Source organism: Mandrillus leucophaeus, unplaced genomic scaffold (genome assembly GCF_000951045.1).
Source record: "Mandrillus leucophaeus isolate KB7577 unplaced genomic scaffold, Mleu.le_1.0 Scaffold120, whole genome shotgun sequence".
NCBI classification, from domain to species: Eukaryota; Metazoa; Chordata; class Mammalia; order Primates; family Cercopithecidae; genus Mandrillus; species Mandrillus leucophaeus.
In genome coordinates, this window is record NW_012100321.1 from 1,389,182 (window position 1) to 1,406,524 (window position 17,343).

At 52.7% G+C, this 17,343-nt stretch overlaps 1 protein-coding gene across 2 annotated transcripts in view; it reads right to left on the reverse strand.

Moving 5' to 3' along the window:
• The window catches only part of SLC8A2 (solute carrier family 8 (sodium/calcium exchanger), member 2), a 62,061-nt gene that overhangs the window by 23,180 nt on the left and 21,538 nt on the right, over positions 1-17,343 (reverse strand). For both annotated transcript variants that reach the window (XM_011969818.1, XM_011969824.1), the window contains 5 exons: positions 12,291-12,713; positions 5,845-5,948; positions 5,677-5,694; positions 2,309-2,433; positions 1,922-2,021 (listed from right to left, as the gene is read on the reverse strand). In XM_011969818.1, coding sequence (XP_011825208.1) covers positions 1,922-2,021; positions 2,309-2,433; positions 5,677-5,694; positions 5,845-5,948; positions 12,291-12,713 — 770 coding nt within the window. The remainder of the gene's footprint in view (positions 1-1,921; positions 2,022-2,308; positions 2,434-5,676; positions 5,695-5,844; positions 5,949-12,290; positions 12,714-17,343) is intronic.

Consider the following 17,343-nt stretch of genomic DNA (forward strand, 5'->3'; position numbering starts at 1 on the left):
CGACGGAGTTTCGCTCTTGTCGCCCAGGCTGGAGTGCAATGGCACAATCTCGGCTCACCGCAACCTCTGCCTCCCGGGTTCAAGCGATTCTCCTGCTTCAGTCTCCTGAGTAGCTGGGATTACGCAGGCCACCATGTGCGGCTAATTTTGTATTTTTAGTAGAGACGGGGTTTCTTCATGTTGGTCAGGCTGGTCTGGAACTCCCGACCTCAGGTAATCCGCCCGCCTCAGCCTCCCAAAGTGCTGGGATTACATGTGTGAGCCACCGCGCCCGCCCTCTCCTGCTAGTTTCTACAGCCTCTGCCCACACCCTATCCAGCCTCTCCACTTTCCTCCCACAAGCTCTCTCTAGCTCCAGGGCTTCCCCCATTCAAAACCCTCTATGGCTCCCCAGTGTGTTCAAAATGCCACCCAAGCTCCCTGCTGTGGCCCAGAAGGAACAGTGTGGAAATCTGCCGATTTCCAGCCTCGTCCTGGTACCTCTTCCTCCTGCCCAACGCCAGGCACCCACCCAAAAAATGTGCCATCTCGCACACTCCAGGGCTTCTGTGCTTGGCTGCCCCTCTGCCTGAAACACTCTCCCTGTCTTCTCCCTCCTCCTGGCTGACATCTTTTCCCATTTGAAGACTCAGCTCAGAAGCCACCCCCTCCAGGAAGCCCTCCCAGACTTTCAGGCTGGATCAGGAACCGCATCACGGCTTTCCTCTGGGTCTCCCATCCCAGCCCTGCCTAGTCTGGGTTGTCTCTCTCTTGTGACATGTCTGTCTCCCTCACTGGACTGTAAGCTCCATGGGGACAGGGCCAGGAATGTCTCGGTCACTTCTGTGTCCCTGACAATGTCTCACACAGGGTCGGGCCCAGAAGATCCCTTAGAAGTATGTCAGAAGAATGTGGCTTCAGAGGGAGATGCCACTTTGTTTCTACTGGGCAAACAGTCTGGTGTTTCTAGGCCTGCTGCCTGGTATTTTTCCAGCCCCTAAGCCTGGTTTCTTTTGATCCCACTCGCCCAGTTTCTTTGCAACCACAATTTCATGTATGCCTTCAGTCCCCAAGAGCTGGGGCCTTAACCCTGATGTTATGTAAGAGATTGAAGCCCTGAGCTCCGACCTCGGGCCTTTTCTGCATTCCCTGTGGGACTTCAGGCCACTCTCTCCTCTGTCTCTGAGCCTCAGTCTCCCCAATCCGTATCACAAAGGGCCAGTGTTGGCTTCCAAGACCATCTGTGGGTCCAAGTGTCATAGTGTCTCTAGCCACAAGGGGGCAGTGTGGGCCTGTCTGAGGCCAAGGAGGGTGGCGACCAGCGCAGGTGGGAGAGAGCTGGGTGCCCTGGCCACTGTCTCCAGGGCAACGGAGGAACCCAGGCTCTCTCTGGGGTGACCACGCGATTTAACCTGTTCCCACCCTCCTGATGCCTGACGCTGTGAGAAAGCCCAGGCTGGGAACCCTCTCGGTTCAGCCAACAGCCAAACATAAACCCTCCCAGCTTCCTCCCAGCAGCTCCAGCTGCCACCTCTCCTGTCTCTGCCGTTTCTGTGTCCCCGTCTACCTGCCTCTCCATCTCCCTAGCCCATTTCAGTTTCACCATTCATTCTGTCTCATGTCTTGTCCATGTCTCTGATTCTCCCTGTGTATTTCTGTGTGTGTGTCTCTCCTGTTTGTATTTTTCTTTTAGAGACAGGGTCTTGCTCTGTTGCCCAGGCTGGAGTGCAGGGGCACGATCACGGCTCATTGCAGCCTCAAACTCCTGGCCTCAAGTAATCCTCCCTTCTCAGCCTCCCAAAGCGCTGGGATTCCAGGCGTAAGCCACCGTGCCCAAACTGTTTCTTTATCTTTGTGCCTGTCTCTCCATTCATTTCTCCCCCTTTCCCTGTGTCTCTGTCTCTCCATCCTTCTCTCTTCTCTCTCCTCCCTCCCCACTTACCTGCGCTCACCGTAATTGCCTCTAAAAACTGCTCCCTCCATGAATGGGTCCCGATTACCAAGGCCAAGTTCGTTTTCTTGATGAGTTTATCCACCGTGTTCTGGGGACGAGAGGGTGGGGGAGAGGTCACTGCCCCTGAGCCAACCAGGGAATCTCCATGTGGGGTCCTGGGTCGGGGGCTCACAGCCTGTGCCCAGGGGTCCTCAACTTTCCACACCCCAGTTCTGAAGGCAAGCGAGGAAAAGGGAGGCATGTGCTGTCCGTGGTCCTGATGTGGGACCCTCATTTGGCCCGCCCTTGGGAACCTTGTGGCTCCCCACTTTCCAGACCCTCCCCAAGGAAATGACCCAGGCCAGACTCCAGGAAGGTTAGGCCCCAGAAAATCACCTTAAAATCATACGACTCCTCGATGATGACCTCCAGCCGGCAGTTTTCCCCAAGAACTGGCTTGCCCATCTCTGCTATCCTCCGAGCCTCCTCCTCCTCAGCTGTTAGCTTCCTGTCCCCATCCCCTGCAGCATGAGGGATGGGGGTTAGACTCCCGGGAGACCTACCTAACTGGGCCTGTGATGCCTTTACTACTTGTCCCCATAGTTAGAGAGAGCCTATCTGTTCTTCCTCTGGGAAGCTCCTTGGTGACTCCTCCCAGCCTCCCACCTGACCACCGTCTCTTTCAGCCCCGAGGCCCAGCTCCCATGGGCTGGTCCATGACCTTTAGTTGGTGGGCTCTGGGGTTCGTATGGGTAGAGGCTGTGAGACCTTAGGCAATGCCTGAGCCTCTCTGTGCCTTAGTTTTCATATCTGTAAAATGGGCACAATAATTAGTACCTACCTCATGGGATGGTTGTGAGACTTAAATGAGTTAATTCGTGTGAAGTGCTTAGAACAGTGCCTAGCACACAATCAATATTCGATACATGCTGTTATCTTTATTATTATCACCAACATTATCATCATTGCCGCCACCCTGATAGGGGAGGCCAGGTCTCTACATCCAGTTTCTGGAAACATCCTAGAGTGTGGTTGAGGTGGTGAGGAAGGGGGAGGACACCGATTTTGGCACAAATCTTGGAACCAGACCCACCTACATCCTGGTCCTGAGCTCACTTCTCTCCCCAAAATATGCTGACCCCTGACTCCAAGCCCAGCAGCAGCCCAACCCTAATTCTGGTCCCTAACTTTGAGCTTGACTCTCACTGTGGCCCCAAATGGAAGCCTGTCATCAACACTGACTCCAAACACCAACCCTCAGCCCTGGGTCTGACCTCAGCACAACCCTAGCCCTAAACCCTAATCCCGACTCTAACATTCACCATAACCTGGAGCATCAATAACCCCAAGCCAAATCCCAAACTCCATCTCCAGATCTAACTCCAGTCCTACACCTGACCCCAAACCTCAGTCCCAACTCCCAACTCTGACACCATCACTCATGAGGAGCTTGACCACGTGGCAGAGGCTGAAGTGTGTTCACTTGAACCTGTTTCCTCTCCTTCCTGGGCAAAGAGCTGAACTACATTTCCCAGCCTCCCTTGCAGCTGGGCGTGGCCATGGCTTGAGTTACGGACACTAGAATGTGGGCAGAAGTGATGATCAGTCCCTCCAGGCTTAGCCCCGAAAACCTCCCATGTGAGTCTCCAAACTCCCTTGCCCTGTTCACCAGCAGCAAATTCAGGTAAAATGCCAAAGCTTCCTGGCACAGTGGAGTCACAAGATGAAATGGCCACATGGCAGAAGAAAGCCACCCACCAACTAGGAACACTCTCGTAAAACTTTGCCTGAGAGGCCGGGTGCAGTGGCTTATGCCTGTAATCTCAGCACTTTGGGAGGCCAAGGCAGGTGGATCACCTGAGGCCAGGAGTTCGAGACCAGCCTGGCCAACAATGGTGAAACCCTGTCTCTACTAAAAATACAAAAAATTAGCCAGGTGTGGTGGCGGGTGCCTGTAATCCCAGCTACTCGGGAGGCTGAGGCAGGCGAATCGCTTGAACTCGGGGGGCGGAGGTTGCCATGAGCCAAGATCGCGCCATTGCACTCTAGCTTGGGCAACAAGAGCGAAACTCCATCCCAAAACAAAAACAAAAACAAACAAACAAACAAAAAACAACTTTGCCTGAGCAAGAAATAACATTTTTCTTTCTTTTCAACTTCCTTCCTTCCTTCCTTCCTTCCTTCCTTCCTTCCTTCCTTCCTCCCTTCCTTTCTCTCTTCCTCTCTCTCTCTCTCTCTCTTTCTTACTTTTCTGAGATGGAGTCTCACTCTGTCACCCAGGCTGGAGTGCAGTGGGCACGATATCGGCTCACTGCAACCTCCACATTCCAGGATCAAGTGATTCTCCTGCCTCAGGCTCCCGAGTAACTGGGATTACAGGCGCATGCACCACCACGCCCGGCTAATTTTTGTATTTTTAGTAGAGATGGGGTTTCGCCATGTTGGTTAGGCTGATCATGAACTCCTGACCTCAAGTGATCTGCCCGCCTGGGCCTCTCAAAGTGCTGGGATTACAGGCATGAGGCACTGTGCCCAGTCAAGAAATAACTTTTATTGTGTGAAGCCCCAGGGATTTGTGGATCAGTTTGTTATAGCAGCTTATATTGCTTCCTCCAACAAATACAATCTTTAGTCTAACCCTAATCTTAACCTCAGATCCCAATTCTAATCTTGACTCCAAAACGACTTTTCCATCTCCAAGCTACTGACCCTAGCCCCAACTCTTAGTCCAATCTCTGACCTTGGCCCCAATTCTAACCTAAATTCCTCAAATTCTATTACTCACCTCAAAGTCCAACTTTAGCTTTGACCTAGATCTGACTCCAATTTTAATCTTATCCCACCAGAAACCCAGGAAGCAACCTCCACTGTGACTCTCATCTTAATATGGTCTTAACACCGATCTCCAGTCCAAATGCCACCCCACCCCTAATCAACCCCAAACTGGATCCTCTCTGACCCCACTCTCACAAACCCAGATCCGATTGGACGACTTACAACCCTGACTATAGACATAGTCTTTTTTTTTTTTCTTTTGAGATGGAGTCTTGCTTTGTCGCCCAGGCTGGAGTGCAGTGGTGCAATCTTGGCTCACTGTAACCTCTGCCTCCCGGGTTCAAGGATTCTTGTGCCTCAGCCTCCCAACTAGCTGGGATTCCAGACGCCTGTCATCACATTCAGCTAGTTTTTTTTTTTTTTTTTTTAAGGCAGAGTTTCGCTTTTGTTCCCCAGCCTGGAGTGCAATGGCACGATCTCGGCTCACCGCAACCTCCACCTCCCGGATTTAAGCGATTCTCCTGTCTCAGCCTCCTGAGTAGCTGGGATTACAGGAGTGCATCATCAGGCCCGGCTAATTTTGTATTTTTAGTAGAGATGGGGTTTCACCATGTTGGTCAGGCTGCTCGCTAACTCCTGACCTTAGGTGATCCACCCTCCTCAGTTTCCCAAAGTGCTGGGATTACAGGCATGAGCCACCGCACCCGGCCTCACCCAGGTAATTTTTGTATCTTTACAAGAGATGGGGGTTTCACCATGTTACAGACATAATCTTGACCTCCAAAATGCTCACTGTAATCTCAAACTCACACAGGCACCACCAACTCTCAGGCCAGCCCCCATCGTCCCCCAGCCCTCAATCTGCCTTTATCTCACCTCCAATCTGCCTCAAACCCAACCTGGAAGGGTAACTTTGGGGCTGGGACCCTCCCCCAGGCCCTCTTCCAGTGGCTCCTCCCCACTCAGAGCCCAGAGGTGACTTCACTCACCTTGATTGAGTAGCAGAGCTGGGGAGAAACAGAGACAGGCAGACAGTGAGATCAGTTCCCCACGAAGCTCAGGTCCACGAGCTTTAAGGAGTGCCTGCAATTGAGCCCCTGAAAGTCCCCCAACCCTGGACCCCTTAATTCTCCCACAGCCCACTGGCCACCTCTCACCTGAAATCCCTCGTTTAAGCCACTGGGGCTGGCCCAGCTCAATGAAGAAATTATCCTTTTTCTCATATTCCTCGTCATCAACTATCTTCACCTGAAGAGTTTTCCTGTGAGTGGGGCAAAAGGGGAGGCAGAACACCCAGCATAAGGCTCCCAGAATCACCAAGAATCACCAAGCAGCCCTCCTGGCAGCCAACCAGTTTTCCCAGCACCTCCTCTGTCCCAGACCCCAGACTCTCATTGAATCCTCACCACCACGCAGGGACGAAGGCTCTATTATCATCCCCATTTGACAGAAACAAAACCAGGCACTGGTAAGGAAGCTGAGTCTGATTAAAGTAAAGCATTCCGGGCGTGGTGGCTCATGCCTGTCACCCCAGAACTTTGGGAGGCTGAGAGGGAGAGTTACTTGAGGCCAGGAGTTCGAGACCAGCCTGGGCAATATATTAAGATCCCATCTCTATTTATATTAAATAATTTATTTCAAAAAATAGGCCGAGCACGGTGGCTCACGCCTGTAATCCCAGCACTTTGGAAGGCCAAGGCGGGCGGATCACGAGGTCAAGAGATTGAGACCATCTTGGCCAACATGGTGAAACCCTGTCTCTACTAAAAATACAAAAATTAGCTGGGTGTGGTGGCAAGCGCCTGTAGTCCCAGCTACTCAGGAGGCTGAAGCAGGAGAATCGCTTGAACCCGGGAGGTGGAGGTTGCAGTGAGCTAAGATTGCGCCACTGCACTCCAGCCTGGCAACAGAGCGAGACACCATCTCAAAAAATAATAATAATAAAAAAAGTAAAGCAGTATGAGCTCATGGTTGAGACAGGTTTTGAACACACAACTGTCAGAATCCAGACTGTTAACCCCTGCACTCCAGCCCAGCCACTATTGTCTCCTACCTAGATTACTAGTTGCCTCCTAAATAATCCCATGCTTCAGCTTCACCCCCACCGCCCCAGTCTGTTCTTCAAGAGCAGCCAGAGTGATCCTGATGGAACCAACGTCAGACTGGGTCCCTCCCCTGTGCAAAACATTTGCATGGCTCCTATCTCTCAAAGAATGAAAGGCAAGGTCCTTAGAATGGCCCACAAGACCCCCTGCAATCTAGTACTCATTCTCTTTCTGGCCTCTTTGCTATTCCTTGAACAAGCCAGGCCTGCTTATGCCTCAGGGCTTTTGCGCTGGCTGTTCCCTCTGCCTAGAACACTCTTCCCTCAGGCTCACTTCCTCAGTTCTTCCAGTTTTTCATTCAAACTTCACCTTCTCAATGAGGCCCACTCCTTCCATCTTATTTAATAGTGAAATCCCTCACTGCTCCCACCCCAGCACTCCCTTACACTGCTCTGTTGTCTTTCTTTTTAGTGTATTTATTATTATTTTTGGAGACCAGGTCTTGCTGTGTCACCCAGGTTGGAGTGCAGTGGTGCAATCATAGCTCAATGCAGCCTCAAACTCCTGGGCTCAAGCGATCCTCCCGCCTCAGCCTCTCATGTAGCTGGGACTACAGGCATGCACCACCGTGCTCAGTTACTTTTTTATTTTTTGTGGCGATGGGGTCTCACCACATTGCCCAGGCTGGTCTTGAACTCCTGGCCTCAAGTGATCCTCCCATCTTGGCCTCCCAAAGTGCTGGGATTACAGATGTGAGCCACGGTACCTGGCCTGTCTTCTTTAAATATCACCTTCTAACACCCTCTAACATTTATTTAGTTTATTGTTCATTATTTACCATTTGCTTCCCCATTTTTAAATTTAAGTTCCCCCAGGTAAGTTCATTTATGCTTTTTGTTCTATCTCCAACACCCAGAACAGTCTCTGGCATGGAGCACACCCTCCATACATATTTCGCTAACTCCAATCTTCAGCACAGAAAATCCTCGGCTTCCTGTTTTCCATCCCAACCAGATTTGGAGAGTTAATCAAGTACTGATGCTAACTGATTTTCTCAGCATCTCTGCTCCTATGGTAACCAGGGGGTGGCAGGAAACAGCCAAAAGTTACCTGTCACCTTCAGGCACACAACCCGCACCCCTTGACCCCAAAGATCCACAAACCCAGAGTGCCCACAACTCTGCCACTGGCAACTCTTTCAGCTGTAGGAACCATGTAGCCCCACAAGGCCTGGCCCCAGAACCCAGAAACACAAACACCCAGCCCACACAGTCACCCAATCGAGGAAGCACAGCCGATCACACCGCCCACACCCACACGCCATCACACCCTACAGCCGTTCCCACTGCAGTGGCAAGACTGCATGGACCAGATGCCCGTCAGTTAGCACGACTCCCCCACCACAGCCTTGGCGACATCGCCACCCTGCAGCCCCTCACTGCGGTACCACCTAGACGCTCGTACCTTACATCTCACTCCTGACGCCTCTTGGTGTCTGTTTACTTCCTTCAGTGGCTCTCTGCATCTCTGTTCCTACATTTTCCATCATCTTTTCTCTCTCTGCCTCTCTCAGCTTCTCTGGGTCTATCTCTCCATCTCTGACTCTGTCTGTCTCTGATCCTCCAGCAGTCTCTCTCTCTGACTCTGACTCTCTCCGTTCTCTGTCTCAGTCTCTTCTCATCTTTCTGCCCTCCCTTTTTCTGAGACAAAGTCTCGCTCTGTTGCCCAGGCTGGAGTGCAGTGGCATAATCATGGCTCACTGCAGCCTTGATCTCCAGGACTCAAGCAATCCTCCCACCTCAGCCTTCTAAGTAGCTGGAAATATAAGCGTGCCCCACCACACCTGGATACTTTTAAATTTTTTATAGAGACAAGATCTCACTATGTTGCCCAGGTTGGTCTTGAATTCCTGGCCTCAAGTGATCCTCCCACCTTGGCCTCCCCTGTGCTGCGGTTACAGGTGTGAGTCACCGCACCCGGTCCGCCCTTCTTTATCTGGATTCTTCTCTCCCTGTCTCTGTCTCTCAGAGTCTAAAGAACGGAGTAACCAAAGTCAACGCACTTCAAGCAGAAGAGTTTCAATCAGGCAGTCATTCAAAAGACGCATCTCAACACACAAACACGCACAAGACACAGCGACACCCGCGCAAGGACAGGCGCACACAAGACGGCCATGTGGGGACATCCGCCCACCTCCACCCTCCTGGTTCCAGGATATTTTCAATTTTCTGCGGGTGGAAAGAAAGGGCCGCCCCCGACCTCGGCAAGGGCTGTGAGCTGTCCGCGGTGCTGAAATGCTGGGGCCGGCGAGGAGGGAGGGTCTCCGGAGACATGCTCTTCATACACCGTGACACACACAGACAGCTGCCGACACAGTGACACGCTGACAGGGTGACACACACACACCTCTGTCGCTCACTCTCGCAGACACGCTGCGATCCGCTGACACACAGTGACTGACGTACAGTGACAGGCACGCCAACTGCGCCCTGGTAGACGCGCCCTCAGAGGACCCAGACGCAGGAGAATCCCAACGCGCAGGAATCAGCAAGAGGGTCTCGAGTTAGACCAAGGCAAGACTTCCTGATATCAAAGGAAGCAGATTTCCTCCCCAGCCTGCCCCCTTGTTTCCTGAAACCTCCATTCTCCTGCCCTCCCCTGCCGGCCTCTGATCTCTGACCCAGTCTCCTCCTCTCCTGTCTCTCACTGACTCCAACTCCCTTTTCTCTCTGCGGCATCGTGAGAACCTCTCCTTCCCTGGGCCAGAGTCTCTCTCCTCCATGAGTGTCTTTATCGCCTCCGTGTCTCTCTGCCTTTCAGTCTCCCTCCATCTCAGTCTCTCAATATCCACCTCTCTCCCTCTCTCGAGGCATCTCTCTTTGTGTCTCTTCTTTTTTTTTGAGATGGAGTTTCGCTCTTTGCCCAGGCTGGAGTGCAATGGCGCGATCTCGGCTCACTGCAACCTTTGCCTGCTGGATTCAAGCGATTCTCCTGTTTCAGCCTCCCGAGTAGCTGGAATTACAGGTGCATGCCACCAAGCCTGGCTAATTTTTGTATTTTTAGTAGAGACAGGGTTTCATCCTATTGGTCAGGCTGGTCTCAAACTCCTGACCTCAAGTGATCCACCCGCTTTGGCCTTCCAAAGTGCTGGGATTACAGGCATGAGCCACCACGCCCGGCCTCTAAGTTCCTGTCTTTCTGTGTCTCTCTGTTCTGTTTCTCTCTCCAGTTCTGTCATTCTGTGTTCAGCTCTCCCTGTGTCTATCTCTGGGTCTCTGTCTCGGTGTCTCTCATGCTCTCCCTGCCACCCTGTCTCTGTGTGTCTCTCCTCCATCTCTGAGTTGCTCCTCTAGCCCAGCTGCTTCAAAGCGCCTCTAATTAGCGCCTGCCCATCAGAGGAAGGAAGAGTTTCCCTGAACACTAATTAGCCTCCTGTTCTCTGTCTTCTGACGCCACAGCTGGGAGCTTGTGGGGGTGGGGGACAGAGGGTGTCCCAGCCTGGGGAAGCCGTGTGGGGGAGGAGAGGGCCTGTGGGGTTGCAGCAGCAGGAGGGAAGCAGGTTGGACTACAAGAAGGACTGGAAGAAGAAGAAATAAAACTCTCCATTCCTCTTATCTCTTGGTGTGAGAGAGGGGTCTGGGATGGTGCCTCTCGCAGCCCCCAACCCAAGTTCTCAACAGCCCTGAGACGGAGACCAAGCCAGACAGAGAGAGAGAAGGAAAGGTGTGGAGAGTGTGCCTAAAATATAAGCTGAGTCAGAGAGCGAGGGGCTGGGGACAGAGAGCCGCAGATGAACAGAGACGCAGAGACCCAGAGAGAGTCAGCCCAGGGAGTGAGAGATGCAGAGATGCAGAGGGAGAGATGAAGAGACAGCGAGCGCAGTGAGAAACTGAGTGCTGCCCAAGGCGGAGGCGCAGAGGCTGCGAGGAGGAGGGAGGGGGAGCGCGGTGGGGACTCCGCTTGAGTAGGAGGCGCGTGGGCGGCAGAGAGGAGGGAGACAGACGGGCATGCGGGGGCGGAAGGGAGCGGGCAGAGGAGGGGCAGGCGCTGCCTGCTTCCTGGGCAGGCGGGTGGGGGAATGTGAGGCTGCAGGCACACATGGGAGGACACTCGGGCACCTGTGTAAGGGGTGGCCAGGGATCTGGGCATGAGAACAGCCCTGACTCTATAATTTAGTGTACGTGTCTGTGACTTTATGTGTGTCTGCATGTGGTTTTTTGTTTTGTTTTGTTTTGGTTTTTTTTGCTTTTATTTGAGACAAGGTCTCACTGTATCACCCAGGCTGGAGGGCAATGGGTGATCACAGCTCATTACAGCATCTCACTCGTGGGCTCAAGCCATCTTCCTGCTTTGGCTTCCCAAGTAGCTGGCACTACAAGTGCACACCACCATGCCCAATTAATTTTTTAAAAAAATTTAGTAGAGTAGAGGCTGGTCTCCAACTCCAAGGGTCAAGCCATCCTCCCGCCTCAGTTTCCTAAAGTGCTGGTACTACAGGCATGTGCCACCACTAATTTGAAACAATTATTTTTAGAGTAGGAGTCTTGCTATGTTGCCCAGGTTGCTCTCGAACTCCTGGCCTCACATTATCCTCCTGCTTCGGCCTCCCAAAGTGCTGGGACTACAGGTGTGGACCACCACGCCTGGCCCTGCCGTGTGTATCTTTGTGTGTGTGGTGCCTATAAATGGCTTTGTGTTTGATCTGTAAATGTCTGTCCACATGTGTGTGTCTTGAGTGTATCCAGCCAGCCCATCTCCCCAAACCCCATTTTCCTAAATCCCAGCCCTCAGGCTCCCCAGTGTCTCCCCAGGCCCTGCCCTGCCTTCGCAGGCCCCCAGATTCCAGTACCATCTTTTCCCAAAACCTCGCCCACATTCCCCTTAGGTATCCCGCTATTTCCCCAGGTTCTTCCTCATACCCAGAAGCTCCACCCCTTCCCTAGCTATGCCTCTTCAGACCCCACCCATCTCGTTAGGCCCCGCTTTCTTCCGCAGTCCATATCCATTTTCCCATTTCCTGGTGTCTTAAGTCCAAACCCAGACCCCGCCCATCGCTCTGGACCCGCCCCTTCTTCACAGCCACAGACAGCGTCTCACCTCCACAGGCCCCTCCCCACATCTCCCTGGGCTCTCTTTTTCAGGACACACTCCACCAGCTACCAATTAAAGCCCCACACAGCTCTCTCCAGGCCCCTGTCCCATCTCTCCTCACCTCTTCCACCCTTCCTCCTTGGGACCCTCTTCTCACCTGTCCAGACGCCCCTCTGGGCCTCGCCTCTTCATTTCAGTCACAACCCCATCAGGCCCCGCACACATTGTGGACACAGCTCACCCGGGCCCCGTCCCTCCCGAGGCCCAGCCCACTTTGGAGCACGATTCACTCAGGCCCCGCCCCTCCTGAGGGCCCAGCTGCTCAGTGAAGCCCCGCCCACTTTGTGGGTACAGCCACGCAAGCCCCGCCCCTCCACAAGGACCAGCCCGCGATGTGGGCACGGCTCACCCAGGCCACGCCCATTCTGAAGCCCCACCCCTCTCCGGGCCGCCGCGGGAGTGCTCACATGGTCTCGTCGTCGCCAAACTCCAGCTCTCCGCACGCGTCCTCATAGTGCACGCCGCCGCCGCGCGCCGTGCCGTCCACCGTGCGGTAAGGGAGGCGCACGGTGCCGCGCGCGCCCGAGCTGCGCACGACGCGCACGTCCACGGTGCCCATGCACTCGCTCACGTGCAGCAGGCGGTCCTGGAAGGAGAAGATGCCTGCGTGGTCGTCGTCCAGGATGGTGACGGTGGCCAGCAGCGGCGCCACCAGCCGCCCCTTGGGCCGCCCGCCGCCGTCCGGCTCGAACATGCCTTGCGCATCGCCCACGCGCAGGTTCAGCAGCCGCACGAAGAAATGCTCGTCCTCCTCGAAGATGTCGTCGTCGATGATGCCGATGCGCAGCTCCTTCTGCGTCTCGCCTGGTTTGAACACCAGCGTGCCCTCGCTGCGGCGGGGTGGGGAGCGGGAAGAGCGGGGTGAGGGTCGGTCATCGGCTGTGTGTTGTACGGGGTGGGGGTGGGAGGGGTCTGGACGTGCTTCCCAGAGCAGGGGCAGGTGTCGTAGGAGAACTCCCAAGTATGAGGGTCGACAGGCACTAAAGAAGTAATACTGAGGGTGAATCAGGGTGGGCGTCCTGGAGGAAGGGCTGCAGAGCGGGAACAAGACAGAGTGGGCCCCTCCCTGCGTGGAATTCGTGAGGAGCAGAACAGATAAGGATAAGGTTGAGCTCAGGGCAGGCTTCCTGGAGGAGGCATTAGCAGGTGGGCATACTCGAGGCAGAAGGAACAGCACATGCAAAGTCCAAGAGTTAAGAGGGAGCCTGGGGTGTTCTACATCCCTGCTTCTCAAACCTTAATGTGCATATGAATCCCCTGGTGGATCTTGTGAAAATGCAGATTCTGGTTCAGAAGCTCCCGGGTTTCTAGAATCGCATTTCTAATGAGCTCCAGGGGGATGTCCTGGTCACATTTTGAGTGGCAGGAATATAGGACCCAGAAAGGACTCTGTCATTCCTCTGATAAAAGCCCTTCCCAGATGCCCCTAAGAGAAAGTCCATACACCTTAACTTGGTATCATTCATTCATTCAGCAAACACTCCTAAGGGTAGCCGTTCTGTGCCTTGTGCTGAGTGGTGCTGGGGACACAGCAGTAACCAGGCCCTGTCCTCACAGGGTTCACAGCCCCATGGGAGAGCCATATCACCATGACAATTGCACATTTAATGATTTAATTATGGCTCATTCATTCAACAGATACTGACGGGTTGTGTGCCAGGCATTGTTTTAAGTGTTGGGGGAATGGCAGCAGTAAGAAGTTTTCAGATTCTGTTTTAGTGCAGAAGAATGAACAATAAACAAACATAGGATGTTCAGATGGTGATGGTGCTATCAAGAGAAACAGGCAGGAGGGTAGGGAGTGAGGAGAGGGAGCTGTTGGCATGGTCAAGAAAGCTTTTTGGAGGAGGTAACATTTGAGCAGAGACCTGAAGGAGGGGAGGGAGCCATGGGGAGGATGCCTGGAAAAGAGTTTTTTGTTTTGTTTTGTTTTTTGAGACAGAGTCTTGCTCTGTCATCCAGGCTGGAGTGCAGTGTCTCCATCTCGGCTCACTGCAACCTCCCCTCCTGGGTTCAAGGGATTCTCCCACCTCAGCCTCCCGAGTAGCTGGGACTACAGGTGCCCGCCACCATGCCGGCTAAATTTTTTTGAATTTTTAGTTAGACAGGGTTTCATCATGTTGGCCAGGCTGGTCTCGAACTCCTGACCTCAAGAGATCCACCTGTTTTGGCCTCCCAAAGTGGTAGGATTACAGGCATGAGCCACCGCGCCTGGCCAAAAAGAGTATTTTTGGTAAAGGGAACGGGCAATGCGAATGCCCTGACCTGAAGCTGGACAGCCGGACAGGATCTGACCTAGGGACAGGTCACCTGTTCAAGGAACTGTAGGGAGACCAGCATGACGACAGCAGAGGGAGCCAGGGCGAGAGGGTGGGAGATGACATCACAGTGGGAACGGGCAGATCTCCTAGGGCCTGGGTGGGCCACAGTGAAGACTTTTGCATTCACCCTGAGTGAGGGAGGAGCCCTGTGAAGCTTCAAGCAAAGGAGGGACATTCCAAGCAGAGGAGGGACGTGAACTGACTTGGTGTTAAAAGAGTAACAGTTGTGTAAATCTCTGAAGCACCCATAAGATTCTCTGTAATGGGGAGAGCCAGGGAGGGAAGAAGGCAGTGACGTTAGATTAGTCAGAGTGAAATTCTGAGGGGTCATGGCATAGGTGGGCTCTTCCTGGCAGGGTTGCAGACATCAGCATGACTCTGGGATGTTAAGGAATCTTGAAAATCTGTCCTTTCCCCGATCCCTTGTACTGTGCATGTAAGGGGCTCAGCACCATCTCTGAACCCTGCTATGTGATCCATATGCATTCACTATCACTTTCATATTAAAGGAGTTCTGGGGCCAGGCGTGGTGGCTCACGCCTGTAATACCAACACTTTGGGAGGCTGAGGTGAATGGATGACTTGAGGTCAGGAGTTCGAGACCAGCCTGGCCAACATGGTGAAAACCTGTTTCTACTAAAAATACAAAAATTAGTGGGTGTGGTGGTGCATGCCTGTAGTCCCAGCTACTCTGGAAGCTGAGGCATGAGAATTGTTTGAACTGGGGATGCGGAGGTTGCAGTGAGCCGAGATCGCGTCACTGCACTCCAGCCTGGGCAACAAAGAGAGACTCCGTCTCAAAAAGGTGGGTGTGGGGAGGGGGTCGGGCTCCAGTTCTCCAGCTCTGTGGGAGGAAGAGAGGGACCCCAAGGTTCTGGCAAGAGGTAGGGGATGTAGAACGTGGTGAAAAGACCTGCAGTGGAGGGACGAGGGAGTCCCTTAGCTAGGGATTCGCTGTCCATGGTGATGGAGCACCCAGGTGGGCTGACCTGCTTCAAGCCCAGCTTGGCCGCCATGCCAGCTGTGTGATCTTGGGCAGTCAGGATTCTGCAGTCCTCTAAGCATCAGTTTCCTTATCTGTGGAATGGGCTAATAATAGTGTTTACCTCCTGGCACTGTCGTGAGGACTGAATTGATACAGGGAAAGCACCCAGAGGCACAGCGAGAACAATGACGGCTAGTGATACCCACACATTAATATTAGAATCTTAGAGTCCTAAAGTCATGGGATAGGAGACATTTACATGTCAGGGATAAAGGGATCAGTAGAATGTGGAAATGTGGAGAGATGGCGTCTCGCCCTGTCGCCCAGGCTGAAGTGCAGTGGCCCAGGCTGAAGTGCAGTGGCACGATCTCGGCTGACTGCAACCTCCGCTTCCCGGGTTTAGGCGATTCTCCTGCCTCAGCCTTCCAAGTAGCTGGGATTACAGGTGCATGCGACCATGCTCAGCTAATTTTTTGGATCTTTAGTAGAGATGGGGTTTCACCATGTTGGCCAGGCTGGTCTCAAACTCCTGACCTCGTGATCTGCCTGCCTTGGCCTCCCAAAGTGCTGGGATTACAGGCGTGAGACACCGCGCCCAGCCCTTTTTTGTTTTTGTTTTTGTTTGAGACAGGATCTTGTTCTGTCATCCAGGCTGGAGTGCAGTTGCACAATCCCAGCTCACTGCAGCCTGGACCTCCTGGGCTCAAGCGGTCCTCCCGCTTCAGCCTCTCAAGCAGCTGGGACTACAGGCTCGTGCCACCACACCTGGCTACTTTTTATACTTTTGGTTTTGCCATGTTTTGCCATGTTGCCCAGGCTGGTCTTGAACTCCTGGGCTCAAGCAATCCGCCGGCCTTGGGCACCCAAAGTGTTGTGATTGTAGGCATGATCCACCGCATACATCCTGTAGCATCATCTTTGCCAAACAATTAATCCAAAGATTTAGCACCATCTTTACCAAACAATTAAACTGGGCATCACAGTAATGGACGAGTGGACATCATGTTCCTCCTGATACAATGCACCCAGGGGGATAGAGCATCTCTTCCATGAGATTCCTGCCAAAGGTGCGGGACTCTAATCACCAGGAAGCATTAGACAAACCCAGAGTGACCATCATTCTAGTAACTGGACTATCATCTTCAAAAGCATCAGGTCGCAAAAGTCGTGAGAAGGCTGAGAAACTGATCCAGACTGAAGGAGACTAAAGAGATTTGACAGGGAAATGCAACGTGTGGTTCTGGATCAAATGGGAAGAGAGGGCAGGAGTGAAAATACAGCTACCAAAGATATTACAGGGATGACTGGGAAAATGGAAACACGGGCTGTGCATCACTTAATTGACATTGAGTTAACAGTATCAATTCAGCGTTAGATTTTTTGAGTGAGAACGTAGTATTGTGATTAGGTAGGAGAATGCCGTTATTCTCAAAAGATGCACGCTCAAGTATGTAGGCATGAAGGTCACAGTATTTGCAATTCGTGGTCACAGAGTGTCACAATTATTGTTGTTGTTATTCTTTTATTATTATTTTGAGACAGAGTCTGGCTCTGTCATCCAGGCTGGAGTGCAGTGGCACAATCTTGGCTCACTGCAACCTCTGCCTCCTGGGCTCAAGTGATTCCCCTACTTCCGCCTCCTGAGTAGCAGGGACTACAGGCACACGTTACCATGCCCAGCTAGTTTTTATTTTTTATTGTTTTGAGAGAGAGTCTTGGTCTGTCTCCCAGGCTGGAGTGCAGTGGTGTGATCTTGCCTCACTGCAACCTCCGACTCCCGGGTTCAAGCAATTCTCCTGCCTCAGCCTCCCAAGTAGCTGGGATTACAGGCGTGTGCCACCAAGCATGGCTAATTTTTGCATTTTTAGTAGAGACAGGGTTTTGCCATGTTGGGCAGGCTGGTCTCAAACTCCTGACCTTAGGTAATCCACCTGCCTCGGCCTCCCAAAGTACTGGGATTACAGGCATGAGCCACTGTGCCTGTCCCACAATTATTAATATTATTAAATATTAAAGACAGATTAAAAGCCAACAGGATAAAATGTGAACAATTGGTGACTGTGGATGAAGGTGATATGACAGTTCATCAAACTGTTCTTGTAGCCCTGCTGTAGGTGTGAAGTTTTTCAAAATAAAATGTAGGATGTGGTGGCT